The sequence below is a fragment of the Heloderma suspectum genome, chromosome 2 (genome assembly GCF_057233095.1).
Source record: "Heloderma suspectum isolate Gila_16-S chromosome 2, 16-S_ref, whole genome shotgun sequence".
Classification (NCBI taxonomy): Eukaryota; Metazoa; Chordata; class Lepidosauria; order Squamata; family Helodermatidae; genus Heloderma; species Heloderma suspectum.
This window is the reverse complement of record NC_139459.1, coordinates 23837998-23853109: the sequence shown is the minus strand read 5'-3', so window position 1 is coordinate 23853109 and position 15112 is coordinate 23837998. Positions and strand designations below refer to the sequence as shown.

The 15112-nt window shown below is 44.2% G+C and overlaps 1 protein-coding gene across 5 annotated transcripts in view; it reads right to left on the bottom strand.

Annotated features, from left to right (window-relative positions):
• Nucleotides 1-4003: 4003 nt before the first annotated feature.
• The window catches only part of MALT1 (MALT1 paracaspase), a 61922-nt gene continuing 50813 nt past the window's right edge, over nt 4004-15112 (bottom strand). The window contains exons 16-18 of one of the 5 annotated variants that reach the window (XM_084832993.1): nt 10053-10178; nt 9328-9393; nt 4004-8442 (exon numbers count right to left, since the gene is read on the bottom strand). In XM_084832993.1, the coding sequence (XP_084689119.1) occupies nt 7993-8442; nt 9328-9393; nt 10053-10178 (642 nt within the window). In that variant the 3' untranslated portion in view covers nt 4004-7992. Of the gene's footprint in view, nt 8443-9327; nt 9394-10052; nt 10179-11779; nt 14823-15112 lie in introns of those variants that run through there. The other 4 variants (XM_084832994.1, XM_084832995.1, XM_084832996.1 and 1 more) reach the window with 4 other exon arrangements.

Below are 15112 nucleotides of genomic sequence, written 5' to 3'. Positions count from 1 at the left end.
GGCTCAGGCCTGCAATACCTGATGTAACACCTCTCCTGTCCTGAATGTACCTGGACACTGTGATCAACATCTGGGGCCTTACTCCGAGTGCCACCTCCAAGGGAGGCTTGGAAGATGGCAACAAGGGAGAGGACCTTCTCAGTGGTGGCCCTCCAATGGTGGAACAAGCTCCCCACTGAAGCCCACCTGGTGCTGACACTGTCATATTTCGGTGCCAGGTTAAGGCTGCCCTCTTCTCCCAGGCACTTAATGCTATATGATAGGGTATGTATGTCTGCTGTTTGAACAGGTCTATTAACATTATTGTTTTTAGTTGTTTAAATTGTTTTAAAATTTTGTATGTTAAAGTAGACAATGTTTTTATCATAATGTTGTATTGTTGTATATTCCTGTACTTGTATTTTTTTATCAATTGTTGTGAACCGCCCAGAGAGCTTAGGCTATGGAGCGGTATAGAAATGAAATAAATAAAATGAAGAACACAGTATTAAATAAAAAAAGTCCTCCACGTAGAACCTATGCATCAATGAATTCTGCCTGAAAATGGGGAGGCTGAGTAATGACACCTCCAGAGCCAATGTCTTAACTTGAAGAAAGCTGAATTACAGAACACCCTGCTACAAGGAAATCACTGTGGCAAAGAATTTAGCCACCTCCAAAAAGGGATTAGGTATCAATATAAAATTACATCAGTAATCACTACCTGATGCCAAACTCCACCTCCATCTCAACCACTTCGTTACTGGCTCCATCCCTGTACTACCATTTTGTGACTGGTGAGCCTTGATCATTTTCAGCACAATCCAGAAAAAGGAACTGGTATGCACTCTTCCCCTTCATGGATCACTGCCTTGTTGTGGCGAAGGGGCTTGCGTAACTCAGTGAAGCCATAAGCTATGCCATGCAGGGCCACCCAAGACGGACAGGTCATGGCAGAGAGTTCTGACAAAATGTGGTCCACTGGAGAAGGAAATGGCAACCCACTCCAGTATTCTTGCCAAGAAAACCCCATGGAACGTATCACAAGGCTAAAAGATATGACGCCGGAAGATGAGCCCCTCAGGTCGGAAGGTGTCCAATATACTACTGGGGAAGAGCAGAGGGTATTTCCAAGTAGCGCCAGAAAGAGTGAAGCAGCTGGGCCAAAGCCGAAAGGACACTCAGCTGTGGATGTGTCTGGTGGTGAAAAGAAAATCCGATGCTGTAAAGAACGATATTGTTTAGGAACCTGGAATGTTAGATCAATGAATCAAGGTAAGCTGGAGGTGGTCAAACATGAGATGGCAAGATTGAACATCGACATCTTGGGAATCAGCGAACTAAAATGGACAGGAATGGGCGAATTTAATTCAGGTGACCATCATATCTACTATTGTGGGCAAGAATCCCTTAGAAGAAATGGAGTAGCACTCATAGTCAACAAAAAGGTGGGAAAAGCAGTACTGGGGTACAATCTCAAAAACGATAGAATGATCTCAGTACGAATCCAAGGCAAACCATTCAACATCACAGTAATTCAAGTCTATGCCCCAACCACTGATGCCGAAGAAGCTGAGGTTGATCGGTTCTATGAAGACCTCCAACACCTTCTAGAACTAACACCAAAAAAAGATGTCCTCTTCATCATAGGGGGCTGGAATGCTAAAGTAGGAAGTCAAGAAATCACCGGGATAACAGGCAGGCATGGCCTTGGTGTACAAAATGAAGCAGGACAAAAGCTAATAGAGTTTTGCCAAGAGAACACGCTGATCACAGCAAACACTCTTTTCCAACAGCACAAGAGACGACTCTACACATGGACGTCACCAGATGGTCAATATCGAAATCAGATTGATTATGTCCTTTGCAGCCAAAGATGGAGAAGCTCCATACAGTCAGTCAAAACAAGACCTGGAGCTGACTGTGGCTCAGATCATGAGCTGCTTCTTGCAAAATTTTGGCTGAAATTGAAGAACGTAGGGAAAACCACTAAACCATTCAGGTATGACCTAAATCATATCCCTTATGAATATACAGTGGAGGTGAGGAATAGATTTCAGGGATTAGACCTGATAGACAGAGTGCCTGAGGAACTATGGACGGAGGTCCGTAACATTGTTCAGGAGGCAGCAACGAAATCCATCCCAAAGAAAAAGAAATGCAAGAAAGCCAAGTGGCTGTCTGATGAGGCTTTAGAAGTAGCTGAGGAAAGAAGGGAAGCAAAAAGCAAGGGAGAAAGGGGAAGATATATCCAACTGAATGCAGAGTTCCAGAGAATAGCAAGGAGAGACAAGAAGGCCTTCTTAAATGAACAATGCAAGGAAATCGAGGAAAACAACAGAATGGGAAAGACTAGAGATCTCTTCAAGAAAATTGGAGACCTCAAGTGAACGTTTTGTACAAAGACGGGCATGATAAAGGACAAAGAAGGCAGGGACCTAACAGAAGCAGATGAGATTAAGAAGAGGTGGCAAGAATACACAGAAGAACTATACAGGAAAGATCTGAATGTCCCTGATAGCCATGATAGTAATGTCCTTGATAGCCATGATAGTGCGGTCACTGAACTTGAGCCGGACATCCTCGAGAGTGAAGTCAAGTGGGCCTTAGGAAGCATTAGTAACAACAAAGCTAGTGGAGGTGACAGTATTCCAGCTGAGCTATTTAAGATCCTAAAAGATGATGCTGTTAAAGTGCTGCATTCAATATGCCAACAAATTTGGAACACTCAACAATGGCCACAAGACTGGAAAAGGTCAGTTTACATTCCAATTCCAAAGAAGGGCAACGCCAAAGAGTGTTCAAACTACCGCACAATTGCGCTCATTTCACATGCCAGCAAGGTGATGCTCAAAATCCTACAAGCTAGGCTTCAGCAGTATACGAACCGAGAACTACCGGAAGTACAAGCTGGGTTTCGAAGAGGCAGAGGAACTAGAGATCAAATCGCCAACATTTGCTGCATCATGGAGAAAGCAAGAGAATTCCAGAAAAACGTCTATTTCTGCTTCATTGACTATGCTAAAGCCTTTGATTGTGTGGATCACAACAAACTGTGGCAAATTCTTAAAGTGATGGGAGTACCAGACCACCTTACCTGTCTCCTGAGAAACCTGTACGAGGGTCAAGAAGCAACAGTAAGAACCGGACATGGAACAACCGAGTGGTTCAAAATTGGGAAAGGAGTACGACAAGGCTGCATATTGTCACCCTGCTTATTTAACTTATATGTAGAGTACATCATGAGAAATGCCGGGTTGGATGAATCAGAGGTCGGAATTAAGATTGCCGGGAGAATTATCAACAACCTCCGATATGCAGACGATACCACCCTAATGGCAGAAAGTGAAGAGGATCTAAAGAGCCTCTTGTTGAGGGTGAAAGAGGAGAGTGCAAAAGCTGGTTTGAAACTCAACATTAAAGAAACTAAGATCATGGCATCTGGCCCTATCACCTCCTGGCATATAGAAGGGAAAGAAATGGAAGCAGTGACAGATTTTACTTTCTTGGGCTCCAAGATCACCGCAGACGGTGACTGTAGCCATGAAATTAAAAGACGCTTGCTCCTTGGGAGGAAAGCTATGGCAAACCTAGACAGCATAGTAAGAAGCAGAGACATCACCTTGCCAACAAAGGTCCGTCTAATCAAAGCTATGGTTTTCCCAGTAGTAATGTATGGCTGTGAGAGCTGGACTATAAGGAAGGCTGAGCGCCGAAGAATTGATGCTTTCGAACTGTGGTGCTGGAGAAGATTCGTACGAGTCCCCTGGACTGCAAGGAGGTCAAATCAGTCCATCCTAAAGGAAATCAACCCTGAGTGCTCATTGGAAGGACAGATACTGAAGCTGAAATATTTTGGCCACCTAATGCGAAGAGAAAACTCTCTGGAAAAGACCCTGATGCTGGGAAAGACTGAAGGCAAAAGGAGAAGGGGACGGCAGAGGATGAGATGGCTAGATAGCATCACCGATGCAATGAATATGAACCTGAGCACACTCCGGGAGAGTGCGCAGGACAGGAAGGCCTGGTGTGCTATGGTCCATGGGGTCACGAAGAGTCGGACACGACTGAACGACTGAACAACAACAATGCACTCTTCACTTCCTTCATTGGCAAGACTTTCCAGGGGGAGTGCTACCCCTGGAAGTTTGGCTTCCTTCTGTAGTAACGATCACTGGATACTTATGGCATCCTTGTAACATTTGAGTTACCCATATACAAGTAGACGGTAGACAGATGCAGTCAGCATGAGCACTGCTAAAAGTGCGAGCCAGGGTGGTGTAGTGGCAAGAGTGTTGGACTTGGGAGCTGGGAGATCTGGGTTCTAGTCCCCACTCGGCCATGGAAGCTCACTGGGTGACTTTGGGCCAGTCACACACTCTCAGCCCAACCTACCTCACAGGGTTGTTGTTGTGAGGATAAAATGGAGAGGAGGAGGAGGATAATGTAAGCCGCCTTGGGTTCCTTGCAAGAGGAAAAAAAGGTGGGATATAAATGCAATAATAAATAAATAAATAAAAGGCAGTAGATCCAATGTCTCCTGTCAGATCTCCAGAGAGAGGTACCTGCATCCCAAGGAACCTTCAGAGCTCACAGCTCTTCTCTCTCTCTCTTCCAGTGTCTCTTCCAAACTGCAGTCTATTTTACACGCAAACCTCAAGACTCACCCTTACTGTGGGTGTGGGTGTATGTGGTGGGGGGAGAGAAGTTAGTTTCCCCAAATAGCTCTCACATTCCAGGGATGTGAGCTTACAATACGGCAAATATAAAAACATTAAAATTCATCATTACAACATCCAGCAAGAGAGGGAAAACAGCCAATTAGAATTACATTGAAACAAATTTCCTGTTTTTCTTTCTTTCGCCCAACAGCTCACAATAAAAAGTGCTCCCATAAATTTGCTAGCATAAAAAAGGTTTGCAGATATGGGGGAACAGGAAGCTCTGGTGACTGACTTGTGGTTCCTTCTTCCTGAGGAAGAGCTCTGAAGACAGCCAAAGTTCTGTTGTAAGGATGTATGATAGAAGCAAACTTTGTTACCTGCTTTGAGCCACTGGGGGTAAGGCTAGCTATAAATCTAGATACATAAAATTGGTTTACTTCTGAACTCTATGGATTACACATTACGAACACTGCCAGAGTGATGGTTGGTGCAAGAGATTGTGCCTTCCAAGTGTGATGACAAAGTTGTCCTGAGATTTAAGGTGAAAATATCCAGTCTATAATATAACCAAATACCATATTCTTGACCTCAGCAGCTGTAACCATGACTCACAACTGGCTGACAGCTATTTCTGTAGAGCTTGAAAGTTTGCTAACACATAAGGAAAGAATAACCTGTGAACATATCCTATGCATGTCCCTTTGCAACACATGGAAAGTGATGTGGCGGCTCAATGGATGTAAAACACAACTAAAATGTTTTTACAATTCATTTATTTATTTACAAGTTTTATATATTATCCTTCATCCTATCAGGATTTTACAGCATATCCCCTCTGGAAATTCGTAACATCTTTGTTTTCTATGCCATACTTACGAAGTTTGAATTGCAAAACAAGCACAGTGCCTAGGAGTAAAACAAGGTTTCAATAATGGATGGAGAGCTTGGCAATACTTTTCAAGTTTGTCGTTAATGTGAAACCGGAGATGGTTGCAGGCATTTTGGTGGATAGGATTACAATTTAAATTAATGACAAGGACAAGGTTTTATACAAGCGATTAGAAAATCTAAAGTAAAGATGAGAAGAGAGGGCCAGAAATCAATGGTTAGACAGAAGAGCTACTGGGAAGGGCCAAAGGCTCATAGTTGATAACAACCACAGCCCTAGTCTGATTAAAGATATAAAGATATTTCATGGGGCCAGTTCAGAAACTGGTAACTCTACTCTGCCCCCATGCCTACTAAACTAGGCAGTGTTTAAAACAGGTGCTATCAATACCAAATCAAACAGCAATCCTATGCACATTTACCTGTGAGTAAGTGTCACTGAACTCAACAGAATTTATTTCTGAGTAGACATGCATAGGATTGTGCTTCTCTTATCACAAGGGTGGGCAACATGAGGCCCGCATGTGGTCTGCAAAGGCTGTTTGTGCAACCCCCACCCCTTGGTTGGCACTGCTGCTCTGCGGCTGAAAATCGCTGCTGCCAAGCACACCTTGTTTCCTATCAGAACTGGACACCCCCCAGACTGATAAACAGCTGCTTGGTGAGCTGCCAGGAGTGCCTTGCTGCTGCGAAAGAAGGTTCCCCGCATGCCTTGCTTCCCAGAAGAATAGCCTTTTCTGCAGAGAAACAGGGCATGTGGGGATCGCACACCCGCTTTCTCAGCAGAATGGGCCTTCCCACATCCTTCCAAACAACTGTGGAGAGCCTGATTCTGCTGGGAAACAAGCTACGCTCTCCTCGCGAGCCTGGTTTCTCAGCAGAATTGCTGGGATTCTGGCACCACTTCTGCCAACGGCGGGGTGCAGTCCCCAGGGGGTTCTGAAGGGGGAAATGTGAGGCAACCCTCTGAAGTTGCTCAATGCCGCCTTATTATGACTCATGGTTTTCTGTGAATTGCAAGTTGCAACTCTAATATTTATCAGCCAGACTGTCAATCACACTCCCGGACCACAGCCAATATTGTTTCAACATCCAGCCTCTCCTTCAGCTTCCTCATTCTCCCAACAGCTTCACCCTCCATGAGCTTTCCTCACTGCACCCTGCTCCACCACTTCCCTTCCCATCCTTGTCTCCAACACCATCTACACGGTAATCTAAGAAAAGAAAAAGCAGTCTGCGACTGTGGAATGCAGAGAACAAGGATCAAAAAGGAAAGCTGTGTGTGCATGTGTGGTGGGGGTTGGGGAGAATGAGAAGAATCCAAGTTAAAGGAAATCTTATAGACTCTCTTATATTTGGAGTATAATATCTTTCGAGACAACCAAATAATCATTTGACGTTGTTAGGTAAAATCACAGCACGTGCAAGAAAATGTCTGAAAAGCCATTAATTTCTTTACTGGATATTTCTTGGCCTACTTTAGTAAATTCCAGCATTTACCAGTAAATGATGCAAACATAATATGAATAAAGCTTACTGAAGGCAACTTGGTAATTAAGACACATTTGTTATTTACTGTGTAGCCTTTCCACCAAATGGTATTCAAGTGCAAGAGCTGGTAAGTATAATAGACAATTGTGTCAAAAGGCTTGTTTTCAACATTTACACCTGTGCCATGGTCCTGTCATTTACCAGTAAACAATAGAAATGGCTATAACCTACATTTACCAAAGGCATTCACATTTGCCCTTGAAATTTGCTGGTGTCCAAATTCTGACATTTCCTGCCAGCTTCCTAAAATCTTAAAATTTGAAAGCTTAATAATTATACAAAATTATTGGTATAAGCAACATTCACTGAGGTTTATGTCAGTGAATTATAAACATCCACTGTGGTTTATATCAGTGAAGCCAGTAAAGTACCAAATAATCAGTGGTCGGAGGAAAGCATCGTGGCCATCTGGGGAACTTGGAGGAGGGACAGATTAGAACCCCGGGAGGCTGTTTCTGGCCCCCAGGCCTGAGGTTCTGCACCCCTGCTCTTCCATGACCCATACTTCAGACTTGCAGTCAGGCAAAAATCCACCTTAACCAAACTCTTCCTTACTACTGTATTCCCACATGACCTGCAGTTTCCTCATCCCTAGTTTAACAAGGGAAAATACCTTGGATTAGAGCAGCAAGTCTTTCCTGTTGTCTAAAATGTGTGTGTGTGTGTGTTTTTTAAAGTATATGTGAACCTGTATTCCCAATGGGTTAGATCCATTGGGAATATAGTGGGAAGACAATACTAAGTCATCCAGGTCACATTAATTTCAATTGGACCTAAGTGTGACTGACTCTGGATCCAACCCCATGTTATCTATAGATGGTAATGCCCTTGTCTCAAAATCTAAGATACACAGTGTTGCAATTCACTGCCTGAGGAATGTTACCGCCAAACTGCCACGTAAAGACTTTGGCTACTGTTGAGACAGTCTTAAGCTTCCTGAGAAATCAGATTCCAGTTCATCTGTTGTCTCCACAGGAATATTGCTCTGGGTTGAATCGGATGGATATGGCCATGTTGACTGCCACGCAATTAAACTATTTGTAGTCATACCGCAATGGCATTTTGCTGGCTGCAAAACACTCCCCGAGCAAGCAGGGCCTGGCTGGGGAAAGCCTGCGTAGGAATGTGGCTGATGATGATGACAGGGGCAATATCCAGCTGCCCCTGCACCAGGCAACTGGGTAAAACAAGGCCCGTTAGGCCCACAACAGCTCTGGAAACAGCTGTTCTTCCTGAATCCTTGATGAATGCGCAATTTAGCAATGAGCGGCTTGCCAATGTTAACCACCTTCCTTTCATCCACGACATCATCTACTCCCGTGTATTCATAGTGCAGGCAAACCATGAAGGTTAAGTCTTCCTATGAATTAAAAAGAGATTATTATTATTAATAATAATAGTAGACTGGCAGGTCTTATTGCTTAAACTAAACAGTTCAGATCAAACACAGTATGATTACTGCAATCAAAGTGTTTATCTTTTCATTGCACGAATTCACAAGATGGACACACAAAACCTTATTCATTTGAAAGTTTGCTTGCTTCCTCCCCCCACCCCCCGCTTTTCCCCTTCCCTGTTAAAGTTCTTGTTTTTATATCCAAAGAAGTTGCTCAATAATTTTCACCCATGAGTCCTCCTGGTGAGGTGGAGGCACCATCATTTTGTTACACCATATTAGATTCTAGGTATTAGAATATATAGGTATTAGAAGCTGCTGTTACATCCATAGGCAATAATAGTCCCCATTTACCGTAGGAGTTTGTCTTCAAGATATGTATCTATGATGCAAACTTACAAACTGTTTGCATCATAGAGAACCAAAAAATTCCACAAAACTAATTTGTTTTGTATGCTGACTGAGCTGACAGAACCATCCACTTCATAGGAAATAAAAGCAAAAGTGGAGCATGTCTTCCCCCAATATATCCATTTTTAGTGCATGCTAGAGCAGGGGTGGGCAACTTGTGGCTGTCCAGATGTTGTTGGACTGGAACTCCTGTCAGCCTTAGCTAGCATAGCCAACAGTGAAGGATGATGGCGGTTGCAGTCCAGCATCTGTATGGTCACAAGTTGCCCACCTAAGGGATAGATCATCATCATGTAATAATGATGATGATCTAGCCAATGTGGTGTAGTGGTGAGAGTGTTGGACTGGGAGCCGGGAGATCTGGGTTCTAGTCCCCACTCAGCCGTGGAAGCTCACTGGGTGACTTTGGGCCAGTCACAGACTCTCTGCCCAACCTACCTCACAGGGTTGTTGTTGTGAGGATAAAATGGAGAGGAGGAGGATAATGTAAGCCACGTTGGGTTCCTTGTAAGAGGAAAAAGGCGGGATATAAATGCAATCAATCAATCAGTCAGTCAGTCAATCAATCAAATAATAATAATAATAATAATAATAATAATAATAATAATAATAATAAACCAAGGGATGCCAGGTGTTCTTCATTATCTCATGTTTTTTCCTATGTACTGCAGTTTTTTACAGATAACAGTTTCTTCACCAGAATATTACTTAACCCCACAGCACATTCTCATCATCTAGTCAGCTTCTACTCCTGGTCCCCTACCTCACATCTTAGTGTTGTTGCTGGACCTGCTCAACTTATTTTATTTCAGGTAGCTTTGTGGTGTAGCAAGAGGGCAGGGTAGCTGTAATTTCCCCCCAGCTATCACAGTGCATTGCTCCTCATGCACTTTCCCAAGGCCCAACGAACTCCCTTTCAGAAACTGCAACTCAGAATGCCTGCAGATTCAAGGCCTTCAGCTCACACCTCTGATACTCTGCTGGCTTAGCCTCTACGGCTGCATCCATAGGACGATTGTACATTTCTTGAGGTATTTCAGAGAGCAAGTAGTAACTGCACTACCAATACTGATGTGGGCTTGCAAGGTGTTTCAACTTATTCATGTGGCTGATGTAAAAACAACACAAAGTGAACTTGCAAGATAAAAGTAATGTGAAATGACCTTTAGCTTCTGTAGTGAACTTATTCTAGTGTAGAGACAATGTTTGGGCAAGTCCTTTGAAAGCAAATAGCTGCCAGTTTCCTCAGGAGTCCCCCTATTTGCCTCTTTGGGGTCCACATCCAAGTCCTGTTGAAATTTTAAAAAGCAAAAATTAACCTATAGGTTGAACACAAGGGTAGGCAGATGGTAGAGTTGGTTCTATGGATAGATCTCTGGGTGATTTGCACCCAGAGCATGGATCATCGGCATGGATTTCTGACTCCCAATCATTTATCAACAGTAGCAAGAAAATCACTCTGCCACCCTCCAAATTATAGTGCTGAAATGAAGAAAGGTTGGGGTAACCAGGAGTGGATTTTTGTATGGAAGTACTGTGAGCTCCACTCAGTTCTGGCACTCAGAATAATTCCTGGGCCTAGAATGGAAAGCTGGGCACTCCCCGTGAAGTTCCATTTCGATTCAGTGCACAGGAGACATCCATCATGGGTTAACTCCTCCCACGACAGGCACAGAACATGTGACCATGATTTCTGCCTTGGTCTTGGCCTCTGTGGGTTCTCCCAGCCAGTTCATTTCTAGCCGAGCATTTAGACAGAGTAGTTATTGAGGATTGTAATAAGGAAATTGTAATAAAGAAAAAAATGGAGAAAAACAGAAGATATAGAAGAAAATGGGAGAACTCTTCTATGAGGCCTGGCACACTCTGTGAGAAAAACTATAATAAATAGTAATACCAACAGAGGTGGTCAACCTGCCAGAGGATGCAGTATGGATGTCTCCTGTGCATCGAATTCGAATGGAACTTTATGGTAAGTACCCATCTTTCAACTCCCATCCAGTGTGAGGAGACATCCATCATGGGATGTACAAAAGCTTCTATTCCCATGTGGGGTGCATGTGTGCAGGTTGACTGTATGGTTGAGGCAGTGCCTGTTGTAACACCCTACATCCAAAGGCTGCTTCAGCAAAAGCAGATTTGTCCATTTTGTAATGCCTTACAAACATGTGATGTGAGGACCATGTTGCTGCCTTACAGATCTCCACAAAGGGGGCATTAGTAGAAAAAGCTGCGGAGAGGGTCATGGCTCTGGTGGAGCATGCTGTAATGTGTGGATTTCGGGGGGTTGTTTTTTTAAATTTCATAGGCCACAAAAATACACGCTTCGAGCCATTTGGCAAGGGTAGCACAGGAAGCTTTCTGCCCTAAGGCTGTTGGATGAAAGGAAACAAATAAGGAATTGGAACATCTGAGTTCCTCAGTCCTCTTAAAGTAGATCCTGATGGCCCTTCTAACCTCCATTGTGTGCCAGACCCGCTCAGAGGGGTGAGAAGGGTTAGGACAGAAGAAAGGAAGAACAATTTCTTGCACTCTGTGAAAAAGGGTGTTAATTTGGGGAATAAAGGAGGGATCCAAACAGAGTGTAACGGCGTCCTCACCGAATGTAGAGAAGTGATCTCATGGAGAGAACAGACAACTTTGAACTCCCTTGCAGATACAAAGAAAACCTTAAGGGAGAGGAAACGCAGAGTCACAGTTGTAAGGGACTCAAAGGGTGGAGAGGTGAGAGATGCAGGTTCCAGTTAGGGAAGCAGTACATAACTGGAGGACAAATCAGTGACACTCCTCTGAGAAACTACTTAAGGTGCAGGTGAGAACCAAGTGGCTCATAGCAGGACTTGGAAAGGACAAAAGAAAGAGCTATGGCTTGCCTGCAAAGTGTACTTACCTTGAGACCCATATCTAGTCCTGCTTGTAGGAGCAGGAGCAACTCCTTGATTCCTGCCATCTCGTGACCAAACATTTCTTCTTGCACAAATAAACACCTTCCAGGTTGTTTCATATGTTCTATTGGTAGATGGTCTCCTGGAAGATTGCCTAGTGTTTATTACCTCGACTTAATAGCCTAGGGAGAGGAAGGTGCTGTTGTCAGGCAGCTAGATGTAGCCATTCAGCGTCTGGATGCCACACACAGCCTCATGTGAGAAGGTTTGGTGTCTGACTCTGCCAGTTGCAGAATTTTGGAGAGCCACAGTCTCTGGAACCATAAGGATGCTATGAGTACAATGGCTGGCTGTTTCTCCTTCATCTTCCTTGGCCAGAAGTGGGAATGACAGAAACACACAGTCTGCCCCTAGGCCAGGGGGAATGGAAAGCGTCTTGTGGCTTCTGCTGGTTGAGCTAGGTGTCTGGAGAAGAAGTGAGATAGTTGATTGTTCAGGAGTAAGGTGAAGAGGTCCACCTGGAGCAGGCCGAAGTGACAACAAAGCCTCTGGAATTCTGTCGGATTGAGAGCCCACTTGCCTGGATCGAGTCATTGTTGACTTAGAAAGCTGGCTTCTGCGTTGAGGGTCCCCTGGATGTGCTCTGCAGTGATGTACAAGATGTTGTGTTCTGCCCAGAGGAGGAAGAAAGAGATCTCCTTGTGTAGGGATTTGGATTTGTGTGGGCGAAGGCTGTGGGGCTGTCTGTTCTGACTAGGAAATTACCAGGACCAGTGCGTTGAACAAAGTGTTTAATGGCAAGGTGGATTGCTTGTAACTCCAACTACACACTGATACTGTGGTGGTTTACATCAGGAGACAAGATCCCCTGAATGGGATGGCCCTGGCAGTTAGCCCCTCCCCCCTCCAGGCTGGCATCTGTTGTCACAATAGTGTAACTAGGTTCCTGAATGGGTATGCCCTTTGCTATGTTGTGTGGTGTTCTCCACCAGAGGAAAGATGTTCTGACAGGCTGAGACAGAATGACTTTGATGTGACGTTTGTGGATTATTTCAGACTGAAAAGGAAAAAGCTGCTTGTAGGGGTCTGGAATATAACCTGGCCCATGGTAGGATCCTTAAGCAGGATAGCATGAGACCCAGAGCTTAAGCAAAGAACATGAGGTCTGCTGAGGGAGCTTGAAGGAGGAACTTTGCTACCTGATGAATCTTGGATATCCTGTCTGAGGCCAAGGAGATAATTCCCTTGGAGGTGTCTAAAACTCCCAAATGGATGATTGATTGGGAAGGTTGGGGGTAGCTCTTTTTGAAGTTTATCAAGTACCTGTGGTTTTGGAGACAAGACAGGGTGATTCACAGATCTGCACGGGCCTTTGTCAGTGATGAGGACCTCAGAAGGAGGTCGTCCAGATAGGGGTAAATATGAACAGCCTTGAGTCTGAGGTGAGCTACCACTAGGGATGGGCGAACGACTGATGTTCAAGCTCACCAAGATTCTCCAAACATCAGCTCACTGCTCATCTCTCCTCGATGTATGCTTCCATTTGTGATTGCTGTTCGTTTTATGCACAAGAAAATTGTGCAAAACAAACAGCTATGAAAGTTGGTCAAACTATTTCCAAATCTGCACAAATTTCTGAAACAAAGGTTTATTTTTTGTATAGCTGAGAAAAGCCCTGAAGCAAGGAGAGGCAATCCAGCAACTTATTATTGACAATATCTTCAAACCACAGGCGAGTGGCTTGAGAGAAAAAGAAAGTTGTAGGAGAATCTCTAAGGACCAAGGCAGTAGACTCATGAGCTTTTTTCTGCGCTCCTTCAGTATGTTTTTTGCTAGGATATTTAAGGGGGAGATCAAGTAAGGGAACCTTAAGTCCTTCCATAACCTTTTGTGGTAAGGGGTAATATATTTGTACCAAGTTGGAAGCCCTTTTGTTTTGAAGAGAAGCCCCACATTCAACTGTAACCAGTTTCTCAAAGGAGAAAGGAAAGGGTATCTCATGGTTAGCTGGCTTAGGCTCTAGAAACAGTGCTTCACTTCTTGAAGGCTGCTTGGTTGGTTCCTGAGAGGAATTAATGTAGGATATAGCTTTAGATAGGATAGGAAGGAAATATCATTGTTAAATAACCTTACATTGGAAGGTTCCTCTACTGTCCCATGATCTAACCATTTGCTCTCTAACCATGGTGCTTTATCTAGCAGAATGAGAGTAAAAAGTTGCTCTGGAGGGACTCTCTTTGACTTATGATGTTTGCCCTTAGCAGTGAGACAAGGATCGGGAGAATCAGGAGCGGATTCAGCAGAAGAAATGGGCAACTTAGTTTTACTAGAAGTTTTAGATTGTTTGGCTTTAAGTACCTTCTTTTATTTTTTCTTTCACTGTGGGGAGGCAGTGGAAGAAGGACTGGAGGACAGCGTTTTTTCTCTGCATTTCGTCCCCTTCTCTGATCAGGGAGCAGAGCCAATTCCAGTCTAACGGCCTGTTCCATAGTTTTAAACGAGGCCTGATCTTGGTGGGGAGAGGGCTGTGGTTTAGCTGAATTCCCTGTGGAAGAGGAAGGAGCAAGTGGGAGGGGCTAATGCAGCCCCATATCATCCCTTGGAAATGGCTGCAGAATGCAGGCTGTGCAATCCTGGCAAAATGAAAGTGATTGTTGGTGGGAAACAAATGGGCGGCTTGCAGCCTCCTCCTCCTCCTGGCCTCTCCAAAGTCGCTTACGTGCCCTTACACACTCTTCTGGATCAGCCTCATCCAAGGCAGGAACTGTGGAGAGGGACATGATTCCATGTCATCCAGTTACGCAAAAGCTTCTCTTCAATCCACCTCTGTTTGCTGTGCTGTGGGATGATCAGCAGTTGCAATGGCGGCTTTGGGGGCAGCTGGAGTCTGGATGACTCTGATATACCTCACTGATGATTCTTTTCCTTTTCCAGGCTTGGAGCTCTTCTTGCTAGTTGGGGCCATCTTATGGTGAGAAAACAGAAGAGCCAAAGAAGGACAGAGAACGGGTTTTTCTTCTTCTTTTCTCTTTTTGAAAGGAAGAAGAACTGTAAGAGAAAAAGGTTTGCTAAGGTAAAAAATAGAAGAAGGATTGAAAGGAAGACGAGGCCTGAAATAAGAGATCGTTGAAGAGAGAACATGCTCTGTCCCAGGCAAGGGCAAGGAATGAATTGGATGGGAGCACCCATGGAGGCCAAGGCAAAAAGCATGTTCACATGTTCCTTGTCTGTTCTGGGCAGTAGGAGGAGTTAACCTATGATGGATGTTTCCTTAGACTGGATGGAAATTCCTTTATCTTAAGTGTATGTCATTTGCATCGGGCTTTGGTTGATGGATC